Source organism: Pleurotus ostreatus (assembly GCF_014466165.1).
Source record: "Pleurotus ostreatus strain PC9 chromosome Unknown scaffold_8, whole genome shotgun sequence".
In the NCBI taxonomy this organism is placed as follows: Eukaryota; Fungi; Basidiomycota; class Agaricomycetes; order Agaricales; family Pleurotaceae; genus Pleurotus; species Pleurotus ostreatus.
Window position 1 is genome coordinate 1097483 of NW_023503163.1, and position 17468 is coordinate 1114950.

General features: G+C 50.6%; 9 protein-coding genes across 9 annotated transcripts; 2 read left to right on the top strand and 7 right to left on the bottom strand.

The window, feature by feature from the left end:
- Positions 1–102: 102 nt before the first annotated feature.
- On the bottom strand, positions 103–543 carry PC9H_010697 (uncharacterized protein; the record flags this gene model as incomplete). The annotated part of the gene is made up of 3 exons (XM_036780190.1): positions 103–279; positions 341–453; positions 510–543. The coding sequence occupies 3 exons, from the start codon at positions 541–543 to the stop codon at positions 103–105; spliced, it is 324 nt and encodes a 107-aa protein (XP_036627573.1).
- Positions 544–1804: 1261 nt separating this feature from the next.
- PC9H_010698 (uncharacterized protein) lies at positions 1805–3751 on the bottom strand (the record flags this gene model as incomplete). The annotated part of the gene is made up of 4 exons (XM_036780191.1): positions 1805–2238; positions 2301–3226; positions 3279–3370; positions 3431–3751. 4 exons carry the CDS (start codon positions 3749–3751, stop codon positions 1805–1807), a joined length of 1773 nt encoding a protein of 590 aa, XP_036627574.1.
- A 352-nt stretch (positions 3752–4103) lies between these two features.
- TAM41 (Mitochondrial translocator assembly and maintenance protein 41) lies at positions 4104–5413 on the bottom strand (the record flags this gene model as incomplete). Its single annotated transcript, XM_036780192.1, has 2 exons — positions 4104–4823; positions 4871–5413. 2 exons carry the CDS (start codon positions 5411–5413, stop codon positions 4104–4106), a joined length of 1263 nt encoding a protein of 420 aa, XP_036627575.1.
- Positions 5414–6481: 1068 nt separating this feature from the next.
- PC9H_010700 (uncharacterized protein) lies at positions 6482–8076 on the bottom strand (the record flags this gene model as incomplete). Its single annotated transcript, XM_036780193.1, has 3 exons — positions 6482–6638; positions 6694–6846; positions 7661–8076. 3 exons carry the CDS (start codon positions 8074–8076, stop codon positions 6482–6484), a joined length of 726 nt encoding a protein of 241 aa, XP_036627576.1.
- A 488-nt stretch (positions 8077–8564) lies between these two features.
- Positions 8565–10189, bottom strand: PC9H_010701 (uncharacterized protein; the record flags this gene model as incomplete). The annotated part of the gene is made up of 10 exons (XM_036780194.1): positions 8565–8792; positions 8852–8889; positions 8953–9014; positions 9070–9327; positions 9381–9454; positions 9515–9568; positions 9623–9719; positions 9779–9871; positions 9928–10123; positions 10177–10189. 10 exons carry the CDS (start codon positions 10187–10189, stop codon positions 8565–8567), a joined length of 1113 nt encoding a protein of 370 aa, XP_036627577.1.
- A 339-nt stretch (positions 10190–10528) lies between these two features.
- Positions 10529–11389, top strand: PC9H_010702 (uncharacterized protein; the record flags this gene model as incomplete). The annotated part of the gene is made up of 1 exon (XM_036780195.1): positions 10529–11389. The coding sequence occupies one exon, from the start codon at positions 10529–10531 to the stop codon at positions 11387–11389; it is 861 nt and encodes a 286-aa protein (XP_036627578.1).
- A 90-nt stretch (positions 11390–11479) lies between these two features.
- PC9H_010703 (uncharacterized protein) lies at positions 11480–12525 on the top strand (the record flags this gene model as incomplete). The annotated part of the gene is made up of 4 exons (XM_036780196.1): positions 11480–11622; positions 11682–11760; positions 11813–12025; positions 12085–12525. The coding sequence occupies 4 exons, from the start codon at positions 11480–11482 to the stop codon at positions 12523–12525; spliced, it is 876 nt and encodes a 291-aa protein (XP_036627579.1).
- A 23-nt stretch (positions 12526–12548) lies between these two features.
- PC9H_010704 (uncharacterized protein) lies at positions 12549–15053 on the bottom strand (the record flags this gene model as incomplete). Its single annotated transcript, XM_036780197.1, has 11 exons — positions 12549–12765; positions 12821–13180; positions 13233–13348; positions 13419–13534; positions 13587–13917; positions 13970–14116; positions 14176–14281; positions 14334–14421; positions 14472–14668; positions 14723–14836; positions 14881–15053. 11 exons carry the CDS (start codon positions 15051–15053, stop codon positions 12549–12551), a joined length of 1965 nt encoding a protein of 654 aa, XP_036627580.1.
- Positions 15054–15333: 280 nt separating this feature from the next.
- PC9H_010705 (uncharacterized protein) lies at positions 15334–17008 on the bottom strand (the record flags this gene model as incomplete). Its single annotated transcript, XM_036780198.1, has 5 exons — positions 15334–15701; positions 15757–16226; positions 16288–16359; positions 16414–16580; positions 16634–17008. The coding sequence occupies 5 exons, from the start codon at positions 17006–17008 to the stop codon at positions 15334–15336; spliced, it is 1452 nt and encodes a 483-aa protein (XP_036627581.1).
- Positions 17009–17468: the final 460 nt, after the last annotated feature.

Here is a 17468-nt window from a genome sequence, read left to right on the forward strand (position 1 = left end):
TGTTATGAGATAAGGTGTTATACATGTCCAAAGGTGTGATAATAATACATATGGTTGTAATTCTTGATTTATGTGATTGTACAAGTCCATGGGAGTGTCTTGTTAGTTATACGTGTGTGAAAGGGGCGATGGTGTTTGAAATGTATAGGTGCGGCTTGACGAAGGCTGGAATGTCCTGGCGGTAAATTTACCGGACGAGTTGACCCATGCGGCGTCCAGATCTTGGCCAGACGCAACTGCGCTTCTGAAGAGAGGGCGACCTTCCGTTTGAGCAACTCTCTAATGGCAACGTCGCATTAGTGGGGGAGGGAAGGGGTCTTGAGATGATAAATGCACTGACCAACGATGCAGCGTTTCCGTTCACATCGAACATCACTGACGAATGGTATCTCGGAGCAGTCTTGTCCGAGCACACCGCTCGAGGATTGAGTACCGGCGCAAGCGCCACAGTGCCTATGGAGTTATATCAGATCTGTGGACGCCAGGGTTTATCTTACTGCATTCCGCACCAGAGGTTGGAAGAAATATCGGTGCATTTGCCATTGCAGCGCCTGTGGCCTTTGGGACACGCTGCTTCTTCCGACCAACTTACGGAACGACGGCGTCTTACATTGTTCGTTGGACTGCCGGCAAAGGTCGCCGCTATCACACAAATGTCCATCAACGAAGTTCATGAGCGGTGGATAAGCTGAAGACTCACGACAAGTCCTACTGTTTCCAGTCTGTGCACAACTGCCAACAGCCGGGTAAACAGCTGTGTTTGAACCGCAATCACCCGCACTCGTGGCCCCAACTGGGGAGTTTTGACCACCCGGGCACCTATGTTTCGAGCGATTCAAGTCGAATTCGTGACTGAGATCGAAAGGCTACTGACTGATTACATGTGGTCTGGCCGGTATTGTCCTGCGGAAGTCCACGAGAAGATGAGATCATGATTGTGACAGGTGGGGCATTGTTACCTGATAAAACCCGGAGCAGCAAGAGCAACATCCGACCGCGGCAGGGACATTGTTGAAAGTTCCTTGAGGGCATTGGCTACACTGAGCTGCTGACCCATCTGTTATGTGTGTGTATGTTGTCGTTTAGATGCGAAGCAGATGCACTTGAATTCTGTAGTACGTACCAGTACTGAATGTCCCTGGAGCACAATCTGTGCAGACCCCGCCGGCGGCAGTGAATTGTCCGGGATTACATTGAGCGGTTACCGACGACAATGCAGCGAAAGCTGTGAGAATGACGAACGTAAGGGCAGGCATTGGACAAGGCGATGCAAGGAACATGAGCACTGTGCAGTTGAGCAAAGGATGTTACATTCAGACTTATATAGCTCGGATACAAGTCCTCCCAGTGACCTCAGTGGATAGCTTCCGTTCATAAAAGATGGCGGGTAGAATATGTCATTGCGATTCGCCTGACGGTAACCAGTCAGCGCAGCGCGGGTCAAGCGGGAAGTAAGTTTGTTGCTGATCACATGATCCCGATTCTGAGTCCTGCATCAGGCCTGCCGAATCGCGCGATGACCTTCGTTGGCATGCCATTCGTTCATTAAGGAACGGCCTCCAAGTTCCCCTGATCGATCTGGTTGAGGAATCAGCACTTACAATATGATATACAATACTTCAACATACAGAGGGAACACATATTGCACAGGGAAAAAGTAGATGTATAACGGCCAGATAAGCATAATCAACCCAGTGTTGCATCGAGCAAGACGTAAAATATATCCGAGCAAGTAGATATCAATAAGAAATGAAAGATATTGAAAACCATAATTGTAAAATTTCACCCATATACGTGGACGTGTTCAGGCGACAGCGGGGCCCAGTTTCCTCCTTGGGGCCTTCGCGTTAGCAGCAGCGTTTTGGGCCTCCATCTTAGCGGCACGCAGCATAGCACTTTTGTTGGGTCGCGGGGTGATAGACGGTGCGGCCAAGCTGCTGGGGCGCGGTTTACGCTTCACGGGCGCAGCGGCAGGTTCTGAAGGAGTGTCATTCTTCTGGGCGCCATTTACGGCTTTCGTAGTGAGCGGCTCGTGGACCTTCCCATTCGATCGAACGGTAGGTTTGGGCGTGGCAGACGGCGGCCGAATGGCTATCGTCGAAGCAGGTCGAGACATTGATGGACGAGAAGCAAGTCCACGGACAGAAGACTGAGACGCAGGACGAGAGTGCGGATCGTTGAACGAAGCGACGGAATTACTGCGAGAGCCGGGGTACTTCTGAGTGGAGGGACCTTTAACTGCAAGAACGGGAGAAAATCAGTTCGGATCGACCGCGAATATTTTGAGATATTTTACGCACACATAAAAGAGGATGGGGGAGCAGCTTCCTTCGTCTGCCTCAGCGCAGCGCTCTTGTTGAGACGCGGTGCAATAGAAGGAGGCTTTGCAGAGGCGACGCTAATGCTTTCCCTTCGCTTGTGACCAGGCACACCCTCAAAGGTATCCTTCTTCGCAGCGGCACTCTCCTCAACCACGGTATCTTTAGACTTTTTCGAGACGGGAGCAACGGGTGGACGGGGTCGTGCAGCAGGAGCAGGCGGAGTCAAACCTAATCGGAGAGATGCCGCCCGAGTCATGCGAGGTGCGATGGTCGGGGCGGCTGTAGATGCAACCTGGATAGTCTGAGCTCGTTTATGGCCGGGAACATTGGCGAATGTTTTTGCAAGTCGTTCCTTATCGAGAGGCGCTCGCGGACCAACATGTGTCTTCTCTACAGGCAATCCAGCACGGAGCGCAGAGGCGCGGGACATCCGGGGTTTGATGTCGGGTTCAGCGTGGGTGGCAGGTAAATCCCGAGCCCGGAAAGACGATGCCCTGCTGGTTTTCCTGCTGGTTCCGCTCTTAGTGCTTCGACTTTCCCCGCCGGCCGTAGAGGGTTGCGTCACGCTCGACGCGGCGTATTCGTCGCCATCTGCGGCATTCTGACGGATGGCTTCGAGGACAGAAGATGTCATGGAGCGGATGGAATCAAAGCGTTCGTTCCCTGCGGGCAAGTCGGTTGTGGGGAAAGGGGGAGAAGAAGCAAATAGGGAAGCAATTTGGATCTCTGCTATCTCGAGATCTTCCGAGCCCATGAAGCCGTTTTGGGCAAGGGATATGCCATAGAGCCCGCGAAGAGAATTAGGAGCCTGCACTGCGGCAGTATTGGGATCGCGAGGACCCATAAGGGTGGTCCAAACTTCGACGGCACGATGACGTTCAAGGACATAGACCCAAACCGGCCCCCTGGCAACGGACACGTTTAGTTTCGAAGGGGCTATTGTTTTACTCGACTTACTCGGCCAGGGAGCGTGCATCCTCTCCAAACAGCTCGTCCAAGGTCTCTGGGTCTGTTTCCGTATCGAACACCATTTGACGTTCTTTCACAATCTAGCACGAAGCACTCTGCAGTCAGTGCATTTGTGATGATAAGGAGGGATTATCACCCACCTCGAAGCCCGCTTCTTGAATTCTCGCTTCGACGTCAAATCTATGGCTCAACGCATGCGTCTTGATGATGGCCACCGTACGAGTAATCTTGCTGGACGTAGAACGGGAAATCGGGGGCATTTGCGGCGTCATGGCCGCTTCTTCGTCATATTCATCGGGCTGTTGATGCTCTTGCAGGAGTAACACATTCTGGTGATCGTCAGCCTCGTCGCCGACCAAGGGTCCAGAAAGCTCGAAAGCATTGCGGCGGGGAGATTCAGAGTCCAAGCCGTCGCCAGGATTGCTGGCCAGAGTATCTTCTCCGAATTCGTTGAATGCCATGTTTGACAGTAATAGTAAACAGTGAAATTATGAGGAAAAGAGCTGAAAGGGGGGAAATGAAGGAAAGTAGTTGGACAGCAGTCAGCCTCAGTGAGTAGGAAAGATGAAAGGGGTAGCGTAGAATGGGTACAAGTTCAAGATCAACGAAATATTGGTGAGAAAGATTTCCACGTCAAGGGTCAACAACACGGTCACAAGGGCGCCTTTCAGCTGCATGCAGCTCATCTTCAGAGAAACCTTTTACCGGAAAATATGTGATACTGGGAGCAATAAGTAATGGGGTAATACAGATGTCTAACGTATGTGTATGCCTGTGTCTATAGAGATTGCATCCAGGAGAGAAATGCAAAAATTATGAGCTCTTGCGCCACTTGCTGATCTTCGCAGCACTGTATCGAAGACTCTTGCCCAGTCCAGCAGTGGCAAGACCCTTCAAAGATTGGATCGTAGCGGGATACCGAACGATACCACTGATTTCTGTCCGATAGATCAGCTTGAAAGCCATCTGAAATGTAGCGTACATACCTTGCATCAATGTCTGAGGCAGCTTTTCATCCTCAGCCATCTGAACCCAGTAAGTGCTCTCATCTTCTGGCAAGCCAACATATTTGCTCTTCAATCGATCGAGTAAGTTCCTAGGCAACTTCCTCAAATGGGCCGCCCGCGCCTTCGCTGTGTCTTCCTGCTCAATCACACCCTCCCCTACCCGCCATCGCACGCCAGGTAGGCCGACTACTAGCCGATAATACAGCTCCCTGAATTGCGACCCTTGTCTGGAAACGATGTTCGCGACCTTGTTGCGGTTTTCGGCAGGAAGGATCATCCGTGGGTCACCCAAGTACGAGATTGAGGTGATGCGCTCGAAGAGCTCGTTCTCAGGGAAGGATGGAGGAAGCGTGAGCAACGCGGTGCGAACGGCGGACGTCAAGTTGACTTGTTGTGTCAGCCGCACACGCGCATCGTCTTTGATGATTCGGAGGGGTTTGTGCATCCGACCAGCGAGGTATAGCGAGTTCCAGTTGAGCAAATCGGAACATAGGTTGTCCACCGTTGTGACTCCGTATTTGATCGTCTGCATGAGATCAGCCTCCGCGTTCAAGGAAAGATGAATGCACGTACGACACCGTTCATTGGCACATATGCATTGAACCATACACCCGGTCCAAGTTCCTCTATCCTGCTGACGTACGACGAGCCGAAGGTGCGCGCATGCAAAGGGTAATGACTTGGATTCTGGTGCATATTAATTGAATGCCAGTGCGATGCATGGGTTACTGCAAACATGAAATCGAGCATCGGCTTCTCCCCAGTCTCCTTTGTCGTGTATCCATCCTGCTCGAAGACCCCAGAGCCATAAGCGAAGGCATACCTGATTGGTGCATCAAACTGAGCTACAATACTCTCCAGCAACGCTCTAGTGGAGGAGGAAACGGGCAGAAGCTGGTTGCGGCCAAAGGTCGACGGAAGACTCTGTAACGGCTTCTGGGTATCTAGCACCGCTGATCGCGGTCGGGGATAAAGGCGAGTCGGCTGCGATTTGGGAGGATTGTTGAATGACGGTGGGGGCAGCGAGTCGGTTGTTGAGGACGAGACTGATTCGGTGGCAAAGAGCCTTGCGGTAGAGACCACGGTTCTGAGAGGTAGGCGCTTCGTTGCTAGCATTGCGGTCGAAAAAGCTCAGCGCATGGACGGGGAGGAGTGGAGGCGACATGACTGAGCGCACTGGCATCAAAAGAGGCTAGCATGTTACGTAAGTAATTCACAGGCAGTAATCTTATCGCTACGGCACAGCCACGCGCGTTTCCGCTTCCGCATGTCGGACACATTCCACGACCTCAGAAAGCGGATTCCCTTCAAAGTCAGAGACGAGGACGACTCGCTGCCCTCAAAGTTCTTGACGACCAAGGTTGGCTGCCATGCTTTTATTCTGCCTTCAACTTACTAACACGTTTACTGCAGAGCAGGAAGAACTGATACATGGTCTTCGACGCCAAAATTCTACGTCGAATTGGTATTACATCTTGGGCGCAGACATTACATTAATACTTTCTCTTTTGCTGTACGTTTTGGTTTCTTCTGGAAGCAACTAATAAACCAGAACTATCACCGCAGGCATCTGTCATATTTTTTCAACTCATCGAATGCCAGCCCGTTGTTTGCTATCGCACCAAGCCCCACCTCCGGAATATTCCCCCTCGCGTCTCTATTTACTCAAATAAACCTCCTGGTCCACATAAATCTCTACGGTCTCCTCCATCCCGAACGCGTACGCTCCCTGCTCGACGAAGCGCAACCCTACTCGCTCAGCTTGCTCTCATACTCTCTTTGCTATGCAATAACATGCGTGCCGCCGAGCCTGTGTCTATTTATGGGTCTCACCGAATGGCAGACCCTTGGCTGGTGGCTCTTCACGCCGTTCGTGGTGTACATTGTACAGTCAATACACGAGGCCACGGTCGCAGGCGATCGAAACATCGCGGAGCTAGAGGCCTTGCGATACTCAGCTCCAGGTGCATAAACCAAATCGACCGCCTCTCTGCCACATTCACATCTCAGCACGGCTCGACAGTCATTACACGAATATCCACGACTATGATACAAGGAGCTATTCCATTAAAGCGTGAGTCCTTCATGCATCTTTGCACTCCCGTAGAGGTACCAAACCATTCAGAAAGCCCTGCGAATGCAAACATCATTCCCCTGCAGGTTATATCATAGATGAATGCCCACTTACTCTAGACACAGTGTTAAATCTCCACGTAATCGAGCCTTCAATGTCACATCCACCTCGAGATTCAGATCCAGCCTGATCGCCCCAACGTTCTTGTCATCCTCATTACCATCAACTTCAGCCAACTGCGCTTTTTTTACGGCGTTTCCTTTCGCACTGGTGTGTTGTGAACCAACAATTAGTGCACCAGATATAGTGTGGTCAGTCATACCTTGCTCCTCGTCGGCGACGCCTGCGCCGAGGCGCGTGGTGCTGTACCTGGTGGCCTCCAGCAGACGACGGGCTTCGCTCGCCTGGGATATTGTGGTGGCCGTTTACACCAGTAGCAGAAGCGGGGGATGATGCTTGGGTTGACGGTGGCATGCTTGGGTATTGATTCAAACTGTGAGTCTTATAATCGGGGGCCCTTTGGGGTATTTCCTGATGTAGTGTGGATTATGTGGATTAATGTGACAACACAACTGACGAGTGGTGTCTCTGCCCCAGTTTGGGCGCTTAGATTTTTTCCAGCCTTTTCTACGCGTCGATTGAGAGTCTTGAGACTCGCGTCTCTCGGGCCGTACGCACACCATTAGTTCTTTAATCCAGCGTTCTCCTAATTGTAGGATTACACCTACCCTGAACTGATTTCGATCCTGAACGGCGGCGGTTGCAACAAGTGCTCGGGCTCATCTAGACAGCCTGAGTACTTCCCGCCGGCCTCGTACCATGGCATGCAAATAGCGGCGAGCCATATACGCAGCATTCGCAACGTGGGAGCGGCCGCATGGATGTACCAGGGGCTGCGAAGTACTCCGTACCTATCTCTTCACGTCATGTTGCACCTCGACTTCTGGCGAGGGATTAGGGTGATTAGGAGCTTCCGAAGGCCAACCCAGGTTCTATGCTACTTATGTCGAGTGAGGTGAAGTCCAACCAGCGAATAATCAGCAAGGTGTTGACTTTTTTAACCTGTACTATAGTAACAGTATATCGTGCAATCTAAGAGGTACTGATGAAACCAAGTTGTCCAACTGTCCAAGGAACGACGTTTTCATCAGCCCAACGCCGTGACTAAGTTCTTGAAGTAAGTATACTACTTCATGAATGAACATTACATTCTGCATGGCGCATTTCAGTTACCGCCTATCCATACTGAGCACTCTGGGCAGAGGGAAAGCGGAATTTCATTTACTTACAACAGGGCCAGTGTCAAGTCACCATGCACTCTAGCTTTGAGGGTGACCTCGACTTCTAGATTCAAGTCCAACCGTAGCTTCAGCGGTTTATCCCCGCCACCGCCGCCGCCAGCAACACTGCCAGCAACGTCGCCAACGGTATCAACCGCGCCTTTAGCCGTGTTACCGACGGCGCCGGCGGCTTCGTCGACTTCTCCTACGGCAGGCAGACCACCTTTCTTGCCGCCACGCTTTCGACGAGGGACATCATGCGGTCCGGTATCCTCTGAAGATGCGGAGAGGCTGCGTGGGGTACGGCTGCGACCTCGGCGATTGCGGGATCGACGGCGAGCAGACGCAGATTGTTGCGGACCCCCTTCATGGTCTGAAGCCACCGAGGAAGCCCGAGATTGTGCTCGAGAAGCAGGTTGTGACATTAGTGTGATGCGTCAGAAAATAAGTAGTTGGATTTGTTTGTGTGGTCGAACATCGCATCCAAGTAGTTTTATAACCAAGTAATTGTGGGGTCCTCTTTGTTCAGGTATGCTCATGACGCGTTGGACATCCGGTCTCCAGCATGTTGTGATTTCAGACTGACGATATTCTTCGAACATGAGTGGAACATGGGAAGACGTGGGTATGAGGTGCACCATTGTTGCCACATTTGGCGTTCATCAGAGTGATTTTGGAGTGTGTGTGGTTATGAACATGTGCTACTGGGTATCTGTGCCCGAGGTGGAGAAATCTAGTCATCTATGCCAATATTTTGGCTCCGTCCAGGTAAATATATAATACATAGGTTTGTGTTCTATCCATCAATAATTTAGTGTGTAGGTGGTAAACACAGTGGTCCTGTAAGTCGAACAACAAACGAAGGGAGTACAAGATTAACGTATACAAGGAGCGATTTCTCTTGAGAATTAGATTAATGCCACCTTGAATGGACTGACGAAGGTAGAGCTACAGGTAGTGGGGGTGTCAAATGTATCTCGGAGAGCTTCTCACCGGGAAACCCTCCCTTCTCTGCGCCTCTAGGAGATGCTGATCTGGTAAGATCTATGTTATACCCGCAGTTGGGTTCCCCGGAGATGTAGATAGGCGCCAGTTTAGTTGGTTTCTCCTTCAACCAGAAGCACCAAACGCGAAGGACATCCTTTTAAGGGGTGCAATTTAGGGGTGCATTAGGGGCTGAGGAGCAGAACCAGTACGCACAGGTTGTGTACCGAAAATGAGGAAGACGCCTGTTCCAACTGGAAAAAGGCCATATAATTCAGTAAATTTGATGCGAGGTTATAGTCAAGATGCCTATTTACTAGTTGCAGCGAAAATATCGGGGAAGGCGGAAGACTTTGCAAATATCGAAAATATATTGACACTATAGGGAACGTGTTAATTATTTCGCAACAATCAGGATATCAATTAAGACGTACATCATGCCAACGAAGACATATACGCCAAATATGAGAACTCGGAGGAGAAGTTGGATTTCGGATCCGTCTGTTCGACGTGCACTCCTGATCGCACGCCAATTGCGATACAGGATTGTGCCGAGCCGTACTACACGACGAATCTTGATGAGAGACTGCGCAACGGGGATGATCCGATCTGAGACATGATGTGTTGACGTACCTTGTAGACAGGTGATGGCAAGGCATACGATCGCCGTAAAGATAGCCATGGTATCGAAACTGCAAAGTGTATTGAGTATTTGACCGTTGCTACGAGAATGCAAGTACCTTACAGCGGTGTGTATTGCAGAGTGCAGTAGAGCCGTCTTCGACTCCGAGTAACGCGTTCGGGATGTTTAGCGGAGATCTGTCAAGAAAGAGGGGTAAATACGGTTTAATACTAGTATTTGATGGGAATTCAGCTGACTGTCAGAGTCGCCGTAAAGAATGCGAGGAGAACGAGATAGGGCATGGAAAGCATCTATGGCCCATCATTAGAGCTGATGGGGTGAAACGCGTTGCTCTGTTAACATACCACGACCAACCTCCATCCAACGAGTCGATCCTTACGGCAGCATCGGTCGAACGCCATGTTCAGATGGATCACCATCATCAAGACAGCTACGGACCACCTGCGGAAAAGGTATGAGAACATGTGATCGTAGAGAGGACGATAGTATTCACAACACACATTGGCGTAATGCCGTAAAGGAGTGACGTCTGGGCAACGCACAGTGGTTTATCGGGCTCTGGTGAACTGAGATCATGTTGCCCAGCGTAGAAACTGGCGTAAAGTCGATGTTACTGTGGCGCCAGGACAAGGGATGCACCGCTACTTACAGTAGTAGAGAGAAGAACCCAGAAAGGATCCACACCATACAGACGTTGACCAAGGTGGGATGTCGCTTTGCTCGTTTCGAAACGAGGAACGTTGTCGCTAGAACAGGCAAAAGAATGGTATTCACTACCAAATTGAAGTAGATCCACACGTTGAGCAGAGCTTCGTCACTGCTGGTCGCCGTCTGCGAGGCTGCTCCTGCAAGGGTCGCGACGCTTAGAATAATCAGGGGGATTAGGCTAGGCACTCACTCGAGGCAACCATGGTGCAGAAGAGAAAGCAAGGGTCTATCCGGCAGAAATGGAAAGGAAAGCTGTCCTGCAGAGGAGGGGAACTGAGGTGGAGGACTTGTTCCTTCACTAGCGACCTGTCGCAGTGACAAAGGTATTAGTAGGGTGATACAGTTAGCCAGCTATGCCAGCAGCTGAACTTGAAGTGTACCATTTAGAGAGACCAGCATTTTGTATGAAGCCACTGCATAGGTTTGCCCGGACTGAAACGAAAGAGTACACAGACAGGGGCTGGCCGAACAACACAGCAGCTACGCGGGCGCTTAACCAGGGCGTGTGCTCCTCTTCGCAACCATCGTGTTCTAAGTCCCAAATGGCGCAGTATTACCGGCTCAGAGGAGAGCAGTCACCTTTGCAGCCCGAGCCGGCGGCAGTATTCTCCGGTCTGGCTCCAGTTGAGCCTGTACTTGACGACCTCGAGCTGGGCGGCATCTACATCTTCCCAAATCCCTCCTCAGCGCCACACAGTCCGAGCCAGTACTCGGATATTTCGGCGCCCACAGATTTCTCGTACTCTGGTCTGTCAGAGCCACGCTCGAGGGATGTTAGTCCCAACGGGCGCGGTCCGTCGGTGCCATGGGATCACGTTGATGCTGCCTCGTCTCTGACTACGACGGCTGATGCGTTTGTGGATGGGGATGCGGACTATGAAGGCTCAGTGTGGCATCTGGTTTCTCCAGACTCCGCGCTGGCTCAAAGGCAACACTGGGAACTGGTACTCCAGCAGCGTGCATCCCGACACCGTCTACGTGTTGCAACGGAGGGGCCAGAACCTTCCGCGTTGCTCTCCCACCGTTCACAACGTTCCCAGAGCCCACACCCTCGAATACATATCCCCCTTCTCTCGTATCTTGTTTCCCTCTTTGCCCTCGACGATGAAACGCTACATCTACTCCAACACTCCTCTCCGCAGTCCGTGCTTTTCCCTGGCGCCAGAAGTGAAGCGAGAGTAGTTGGAGATGATGAGAACCTTTTCGATATGAGAGTAACCAAGCTGCTGCAGGCTGTCGACAGCGATAAATCATATCACTCGTTAAAGGAAGGCTTGGCCATTTCCTATCAATCCCTTCCCACTTCGGCCACCCACACCTTCCCCCTCACGGAATTCATACCCTTTATCTCGAAACTAATCACGAATGGTGGCAAAGCACTCTATGAAGTGTTTCAGAAGTAACCGCCCCGCCCAAATTGTAACTCTACGAGGGACATTATATGGAAAATGTCATACATATAATTACATTACTTCTTGTACTTCTAAACTTCGATGTCGTTCGATCTTCAGCAGTTCCATAATATTGTGAAAATCACTCAGCACAAACTACGGGCTTCGCCAGCTCTATCCAAGCTATCATCTACAAAACGAACACTGATTGCGGTGGATCTTGTATTGGTGGCTGCATCTATACGGTAAATTCCTCAAAGCCAAGCCACCACGTCACCCAATTCATTCATTTTCTATGTCAAAGGACAGGCTACCTCGTCGATGCAATATCGGCACAGGATGCACCTAGCACTTATGCTTCGTTGCTTCATTCCTTACGTCAAGTGAGTCAACTGTTGCTGATGAACCATGGTAGCATCATTGTTCAACCTCCAGATTCATCCAATATTCGACAGCCTGCTCATCATCCACGAGTCTTCCTCGGATCAAACATTCTTTGTTCATGCGAGGCTAGCTCATGGAAGGCTGAAACGCGTAGTCGGCACAGTTGCTCGCCCGAATACGCCTTATCCCAGTCATTCAGTGGTGGAGGAGTCAAGTTTCGTAGAGGTGACGTTTGTCTCGCCCGGTCCCGAGCCTCCAGCGAAAGTATTTCCCAGCATCATTGTTTCCAACAATACCCAAATCATTAACAAATTCTTCTTCAGTGTGCCATGCCCGGCGATCTTCGCCAAATATTGGAATATATCACTTCAGAACTTGATGCGCGCATCTCGGGCGACTTGTACAACAGCCAGTCTGTCATACAGCTACCTGTATCGCATCCAAGTACGATGATACCTCTGGCAGCAATCCTCTTGGAATATCCCGTTGCCTACGTCCCGCCTCCAGAGCCAGCCTCATTTACGTTCCTTAGTGGGATTGGCTTGGACGTCTACGAAGTAGTCCTGGCTTCATCATCAAGTGAACTACGACAGCATACCTTACTGAAGTTCTCTTCCCCCCATGGGCTGGACGAAGGGTTATCGCCACAAGTAGTCAAGGAGAGGTTGTACAATCATTTTAGGCCAAGGCTGAGCACACTTCTGCCGGGTATGTCCCTTGAAGTGAGCCACTCAGAACAGACATTCGATCGTGTAGCACTATAAACATGCGTTTCTCCGAACAGCCCTTATTCTACATCGACATTTATGATTTTGATATCTTCATAGGGCTTGTCTGTCTTGTTTGTCTTGACGTTTTCGATTGCATGGACGACTTCCAAGCCGGATATAACACGCCCGAAGATGGTGTGCTTTTTATCGAGCCAGGGCGTTGCAGTTGTAGTGATGAAGAATTGCGATCCATTCGTACCCGGACCGGCATTCGCCATGCTGACAGTGTAAGGTCTTAAAAGATACATCAGCGCCATGTCCGAAATGCAAAGGTAACGTTCGAACTCACCTATCATGCTTTAGATCGTCCGAGAACTCATCTTCGAACTCCCTACCCCAAATAGAAGTCCCTCCTGTACCATCACCAAGAGGATCCCCAGTTTGAATCATGAACTTCGGAATGACACGATGGAAGATGACACCCTCAAAGTAACTGCTGCGAGCGTGGCCAACAAAGTTCTCCACCGCTTTTGGTGCTTGTGCGGGAAACAAGCGAAGATGAATGTCTCCGACGGTAGTGTGGATGGTGGCCGTATCGGCAACAGGCGATGGACCTTTGTTTGTTGCTGTGGTAGTAGTGGAAGCAATGCTTTGTTCCTCTCGAGTCGGTCGCTCATTGAAGACATCGCGGTCGCCAGATTTAGTATCCCTGTTATAGCCATTAAGTGAACGGGGATCGCAGTCGCAAGGAAATGGCATACTCAGGCTCAGAACGCGTGAAAAGGTAAAATCGTTGCCGCTTGTAGGCCGTACAGAATAAATGGGGGTCCCTAGCAGTTCGGTCGGCAAGGATGGGATTCGCAGAGGCGGCCATTGCCTACGATTCGTTATATATCGTGTCAGAAGCTAGACATAGACGAACTCATATTATTCGAGGGAGAACAGACCATTGTAGTGATTGTCCGCTTGGCGGGAGCGCCCTGGTAGATAGAAATATTGAGGAATCGTGACGATTCATCCTTTCCAAGCAGGCGAACAACACGGTTGGTCACCACATTGACGACTGGTGGACGTCAGGCATGACCAACGCAAGCAATCAAGCTACCAATGCTCACCTTTGATGCCCAACAATGAGGGGTAAATCACGAACGACCCACTCTCATCCCAAATAGCATTAATCCAAGTCCCGGGGACATGACCATCAGGACCAGGAAGCTCGAGCTCCTTCTCAACGGCAAGACGCCGACCAAACTCCATATCCTCGACTCTGTACACGGCAGTCCCAGCTTGTTGCATTTCTTGTATAGCTGTAAGCGATTCGTCGTACTTCCGTGATAGTTTGCCGGTAAGGAAAGAGAATATCCTGATTTGACGGTCTGGCAGAGAGAATGTGACGAAAGACAATGAGTCCGGTGAGAGCGTTATGCATGTTGGTGTCGATTTTGCCTGCTCCCAACTATCTGAGCAGGCCTGAGTACGAGCCAAGAGGATGTCGTACCTTCTTGAAATCGTATAGGTCTGTTTGGCTTTTAAATTGCCACAGTCCCGGAACGTTCTTTGGCAGCCCAAAAGGCTCCCGCGGTTGCCAGTATTCCAGAAACCCCTGGTTATCGGCAGAAATGACAGTATCGTACCTGTCGCTATACTATCAGGCGGGCACGGTAAGCAGGGTAAACAAGGTCTCCAGATAGAACACGCGCTTACCGCCATGACCGTCACGGGGAAACGATGTAAGTCATCAACAGACATCAATGGGGTGTCGTTCCCTCGACCGTCGTAAATTTTGATGCTACCCGATGCAGAATCCGTCCTATGAGGTCGGATAGAACCAGATATCTATAAGCGAAAGAGGAAGTACGCACACAGCTAGCAGGGCTTGTGCTTGACCTCTACGGTGTACCCAACAGCAGGTCGAAGGTGTGAACCCTAGCTTTATGATGTTGATCATATCTGAGCCAATAGTTAGTCGCTGAGTGCCGTACGCGTACCAACGATCGCACCGAAATTGATAACATCGAACACTTTCGCTGTACCATCTTCAGAAACACTTGCAAATATCTGACCGTCGGCGCTAGCAGAGACCGCAGTGACGGGTCGGAGGTGCGCGCGGTAATGCTTCACGAACTCGATACCAGTGTCCTGCTTCTTCCACAACTTGACGTGTCCATCAATAGAAGAGGTAATGAGGAAGTCCGTTCTACATGATAGACCTTATTTACTTCGTTCCCCCATCTTCATTGAATGAGCTTACTTGGTCATTACGCAGAAATTGATGACATCTCGGTGCATAAAACTCTTGTAATATTGGTCGGCACTGGGTAGATGCTCGAGGAAAAGTCGCTCGTGGGGTAGAACTGACCATTTTCTACATTATTTGAGGCCCAGTCGCGGTGCAGGCAACGAGAACACGCACCCTTTCTTCGCTTTTTCTGTACTTCTACCCCGGTCATGGGCATCGGTCCGACGTCCTCATCGTCAGACTCTTCGACATCAGCTTGGGCGGGAGTCGCAGTTTCTGTAGGTTCGTTGTCGCTACGAGGCCTTTTACCAAGACTGGAGGCATTCTCTTCGGTATCAGACATGGTCGGCGATGAGTTGAACTTTCGGGCGCTTCAGTAGGCGCTCAATATTCAATTCCCAGAGCAAGTTACCGTTGTAACCCCAGGCCCCCCCTGTCACCTGAGCACAACAAGGACCACTCTAGTGGGCCTTGGTATTTTCACGAAGACGTTTGACGTGCCAATAGACGAGTCTCTTGTACTCCTAATAAACGAAGCATTTTAACGCCACGGATACAAAGACAATGATTCCATTGCAAGACCTTGCACTCGGACCGCTCAGGCCTAGTACATGGGACCTAATTTAATGTCTATGTAATTCCCCAGCTTCCATGATCTTAGACAGTGTCTTCGATCGGCGGTGTTGTAGATCACGAGATGTGTCCAGCCTGTGCGGAGACCCTGGCTGAACCGGAGGGAAGACATACTGTCCTTTGAGATGTTTGATCATGCGGTGGAGATCATACTGCGAAATCTCCTTCGAAGTTGCATTCTGGCTGGGAACCGGGGGAGGTCGAGGTCTGGAGGACATCGCAAGGCTATGCGAGCCACTACTGCGAGAAGAGCTCCTTCCCCGACCTATGATATCGTATTCTCGAGCGGCAAGGATGATCAGTAGGAAAATGACAGATATCGACGTTATAACCATTTGGGGGAAGAACCCAATGCAATCTGAGAGAGTGAGGTCATGAGGGAAAAGACACGAAAGGGGAGCATATCGTCACACCAATGAGTACACCGTCCAAGCCGGGAGCGTCTGGCATGCTGTTTCTTATTTGTGGAAGGGCGACAAGGATGGCCCCCGTCGAGATGAGATGCTTCAACAGTGGCTTAACGTCCCGTAGCATCCTCGCGATGATGACATGGCAGATGGTGACGTGGGTGAGGATCCAGCTTACCCCGAAAAGCAGGAGGGTAAAGGCGCGAGCATTCCCGGGGCGGGTGATAAACATATCAATGTCTCTGCTAGGAGACTCCGTGTTATTGGCGGCATTGGAGTAGCTCTCGATATCGACCGTTTTCACGAGGAAGCTTGATGTCTCGTCGATGGTTGCCAGTCGTCGAATAGGAAGAGTTTGATTTGTAGGCGACACTATGCGTAAGGTGCTGGATAAGAAATAGGTATCGAAGGGGTATAAGCGCGCCTGTTCAACGTTCAGGACATGGTCGCTGTCAAACTGGACCAGGTTCTGAATGCTAGAATTTAGACAGGCTGCAATGAGCATATTATCATCAATACTAATACTTGTGCACACACCTCCGGCGCGATCCTGAATCGCGGTTGTACGGTATTTGCGAGGGATCGTACCTAGCGGTTGGTTCATTATCGCTGCTCAGGTAGTAAATATTTGATGCGCGGTGCGATAGGACTTGCTGAGCTTACCTATCAACGTAGATGTCCAAAGGCATCGCAGGTAGACCGCAAGAGCTACCGTGCAAGCCAACAGATCCGGGAAGGGTATAATCATCTCCACAGGCCAAAATGGCCCAGCGGATAGTAACGGAAGGTTCGTCGACATCGACATCGACATTCTCCCCCGTAAGGACGATCTAGACAAAAGCACTTAGCATCATTGAGGGTCGAAGTGAACTGTAGCCCTTACGCCTGGCCCGCTGGTCGTCAATACGTCGTTTAGTATCAGTTTCAGGGCATCGTCTTCAGGACCTGCACCAGCAAAGGAGCAAGATAGGGCGGCGATGAAGAGTAGAGATAGAATGATCGCTAGCCACATGTAGGTTTTGGTGCTCAAGGAGATTACACCGCCACGGGGTATGAGAGGTTTCGCGATCGTTGGTCGGGTTGATTTCTGCAGCCTTTGGTCAGGTTTTCCATACTGCTTGGTGAAATGGGAGGGAGGTAGTGCTTCGGCAAGCTGTTGTTCTATGGGTGTGTTGCTGCTGGGGGCTAAATGGAAAGAGCGAAGGCGGTTAAAAGAGTGTTGGGGTCGAATGAACGAAGGGACGCGAAAAGACGGCATGACCGAACGGGCCGTATAATAGAAGAGGAAAGAACTGAATACCACTGGAGGGATCCGACCTTGAGCTGTGCCTTCTTATGCAGTGGGTTTACGAACACGTCCATAGACTGCTTACCGGTTAGCTAGAATCTGGCTCACATCGAGCATAGTAGCCTTCAAAGCAAATTGTCAGTAAAGACGTGCCGGGTACCTTCTAGCTGATTGTCGAGAGCTGTGGGAGGCCAAGGTCATCAAGAATCAGCGAGTAGCGGCGTAAAACATCAAGCTATTGGCCTCTGGCACTGGTTCGAAGCATAACGAAGTGCTTGCCAATGATAACAGATGATAACCTGGCATCGTTTCATGGATTCGACTTTGGCGAACAGGAACCCATCATTAGAACGCTGACCGTCGGCTCTAAGGCGGCGATACGCGCAGAGAGCACTTCGATTATTCGGTTCCATGTACACGTCTGGGTAGA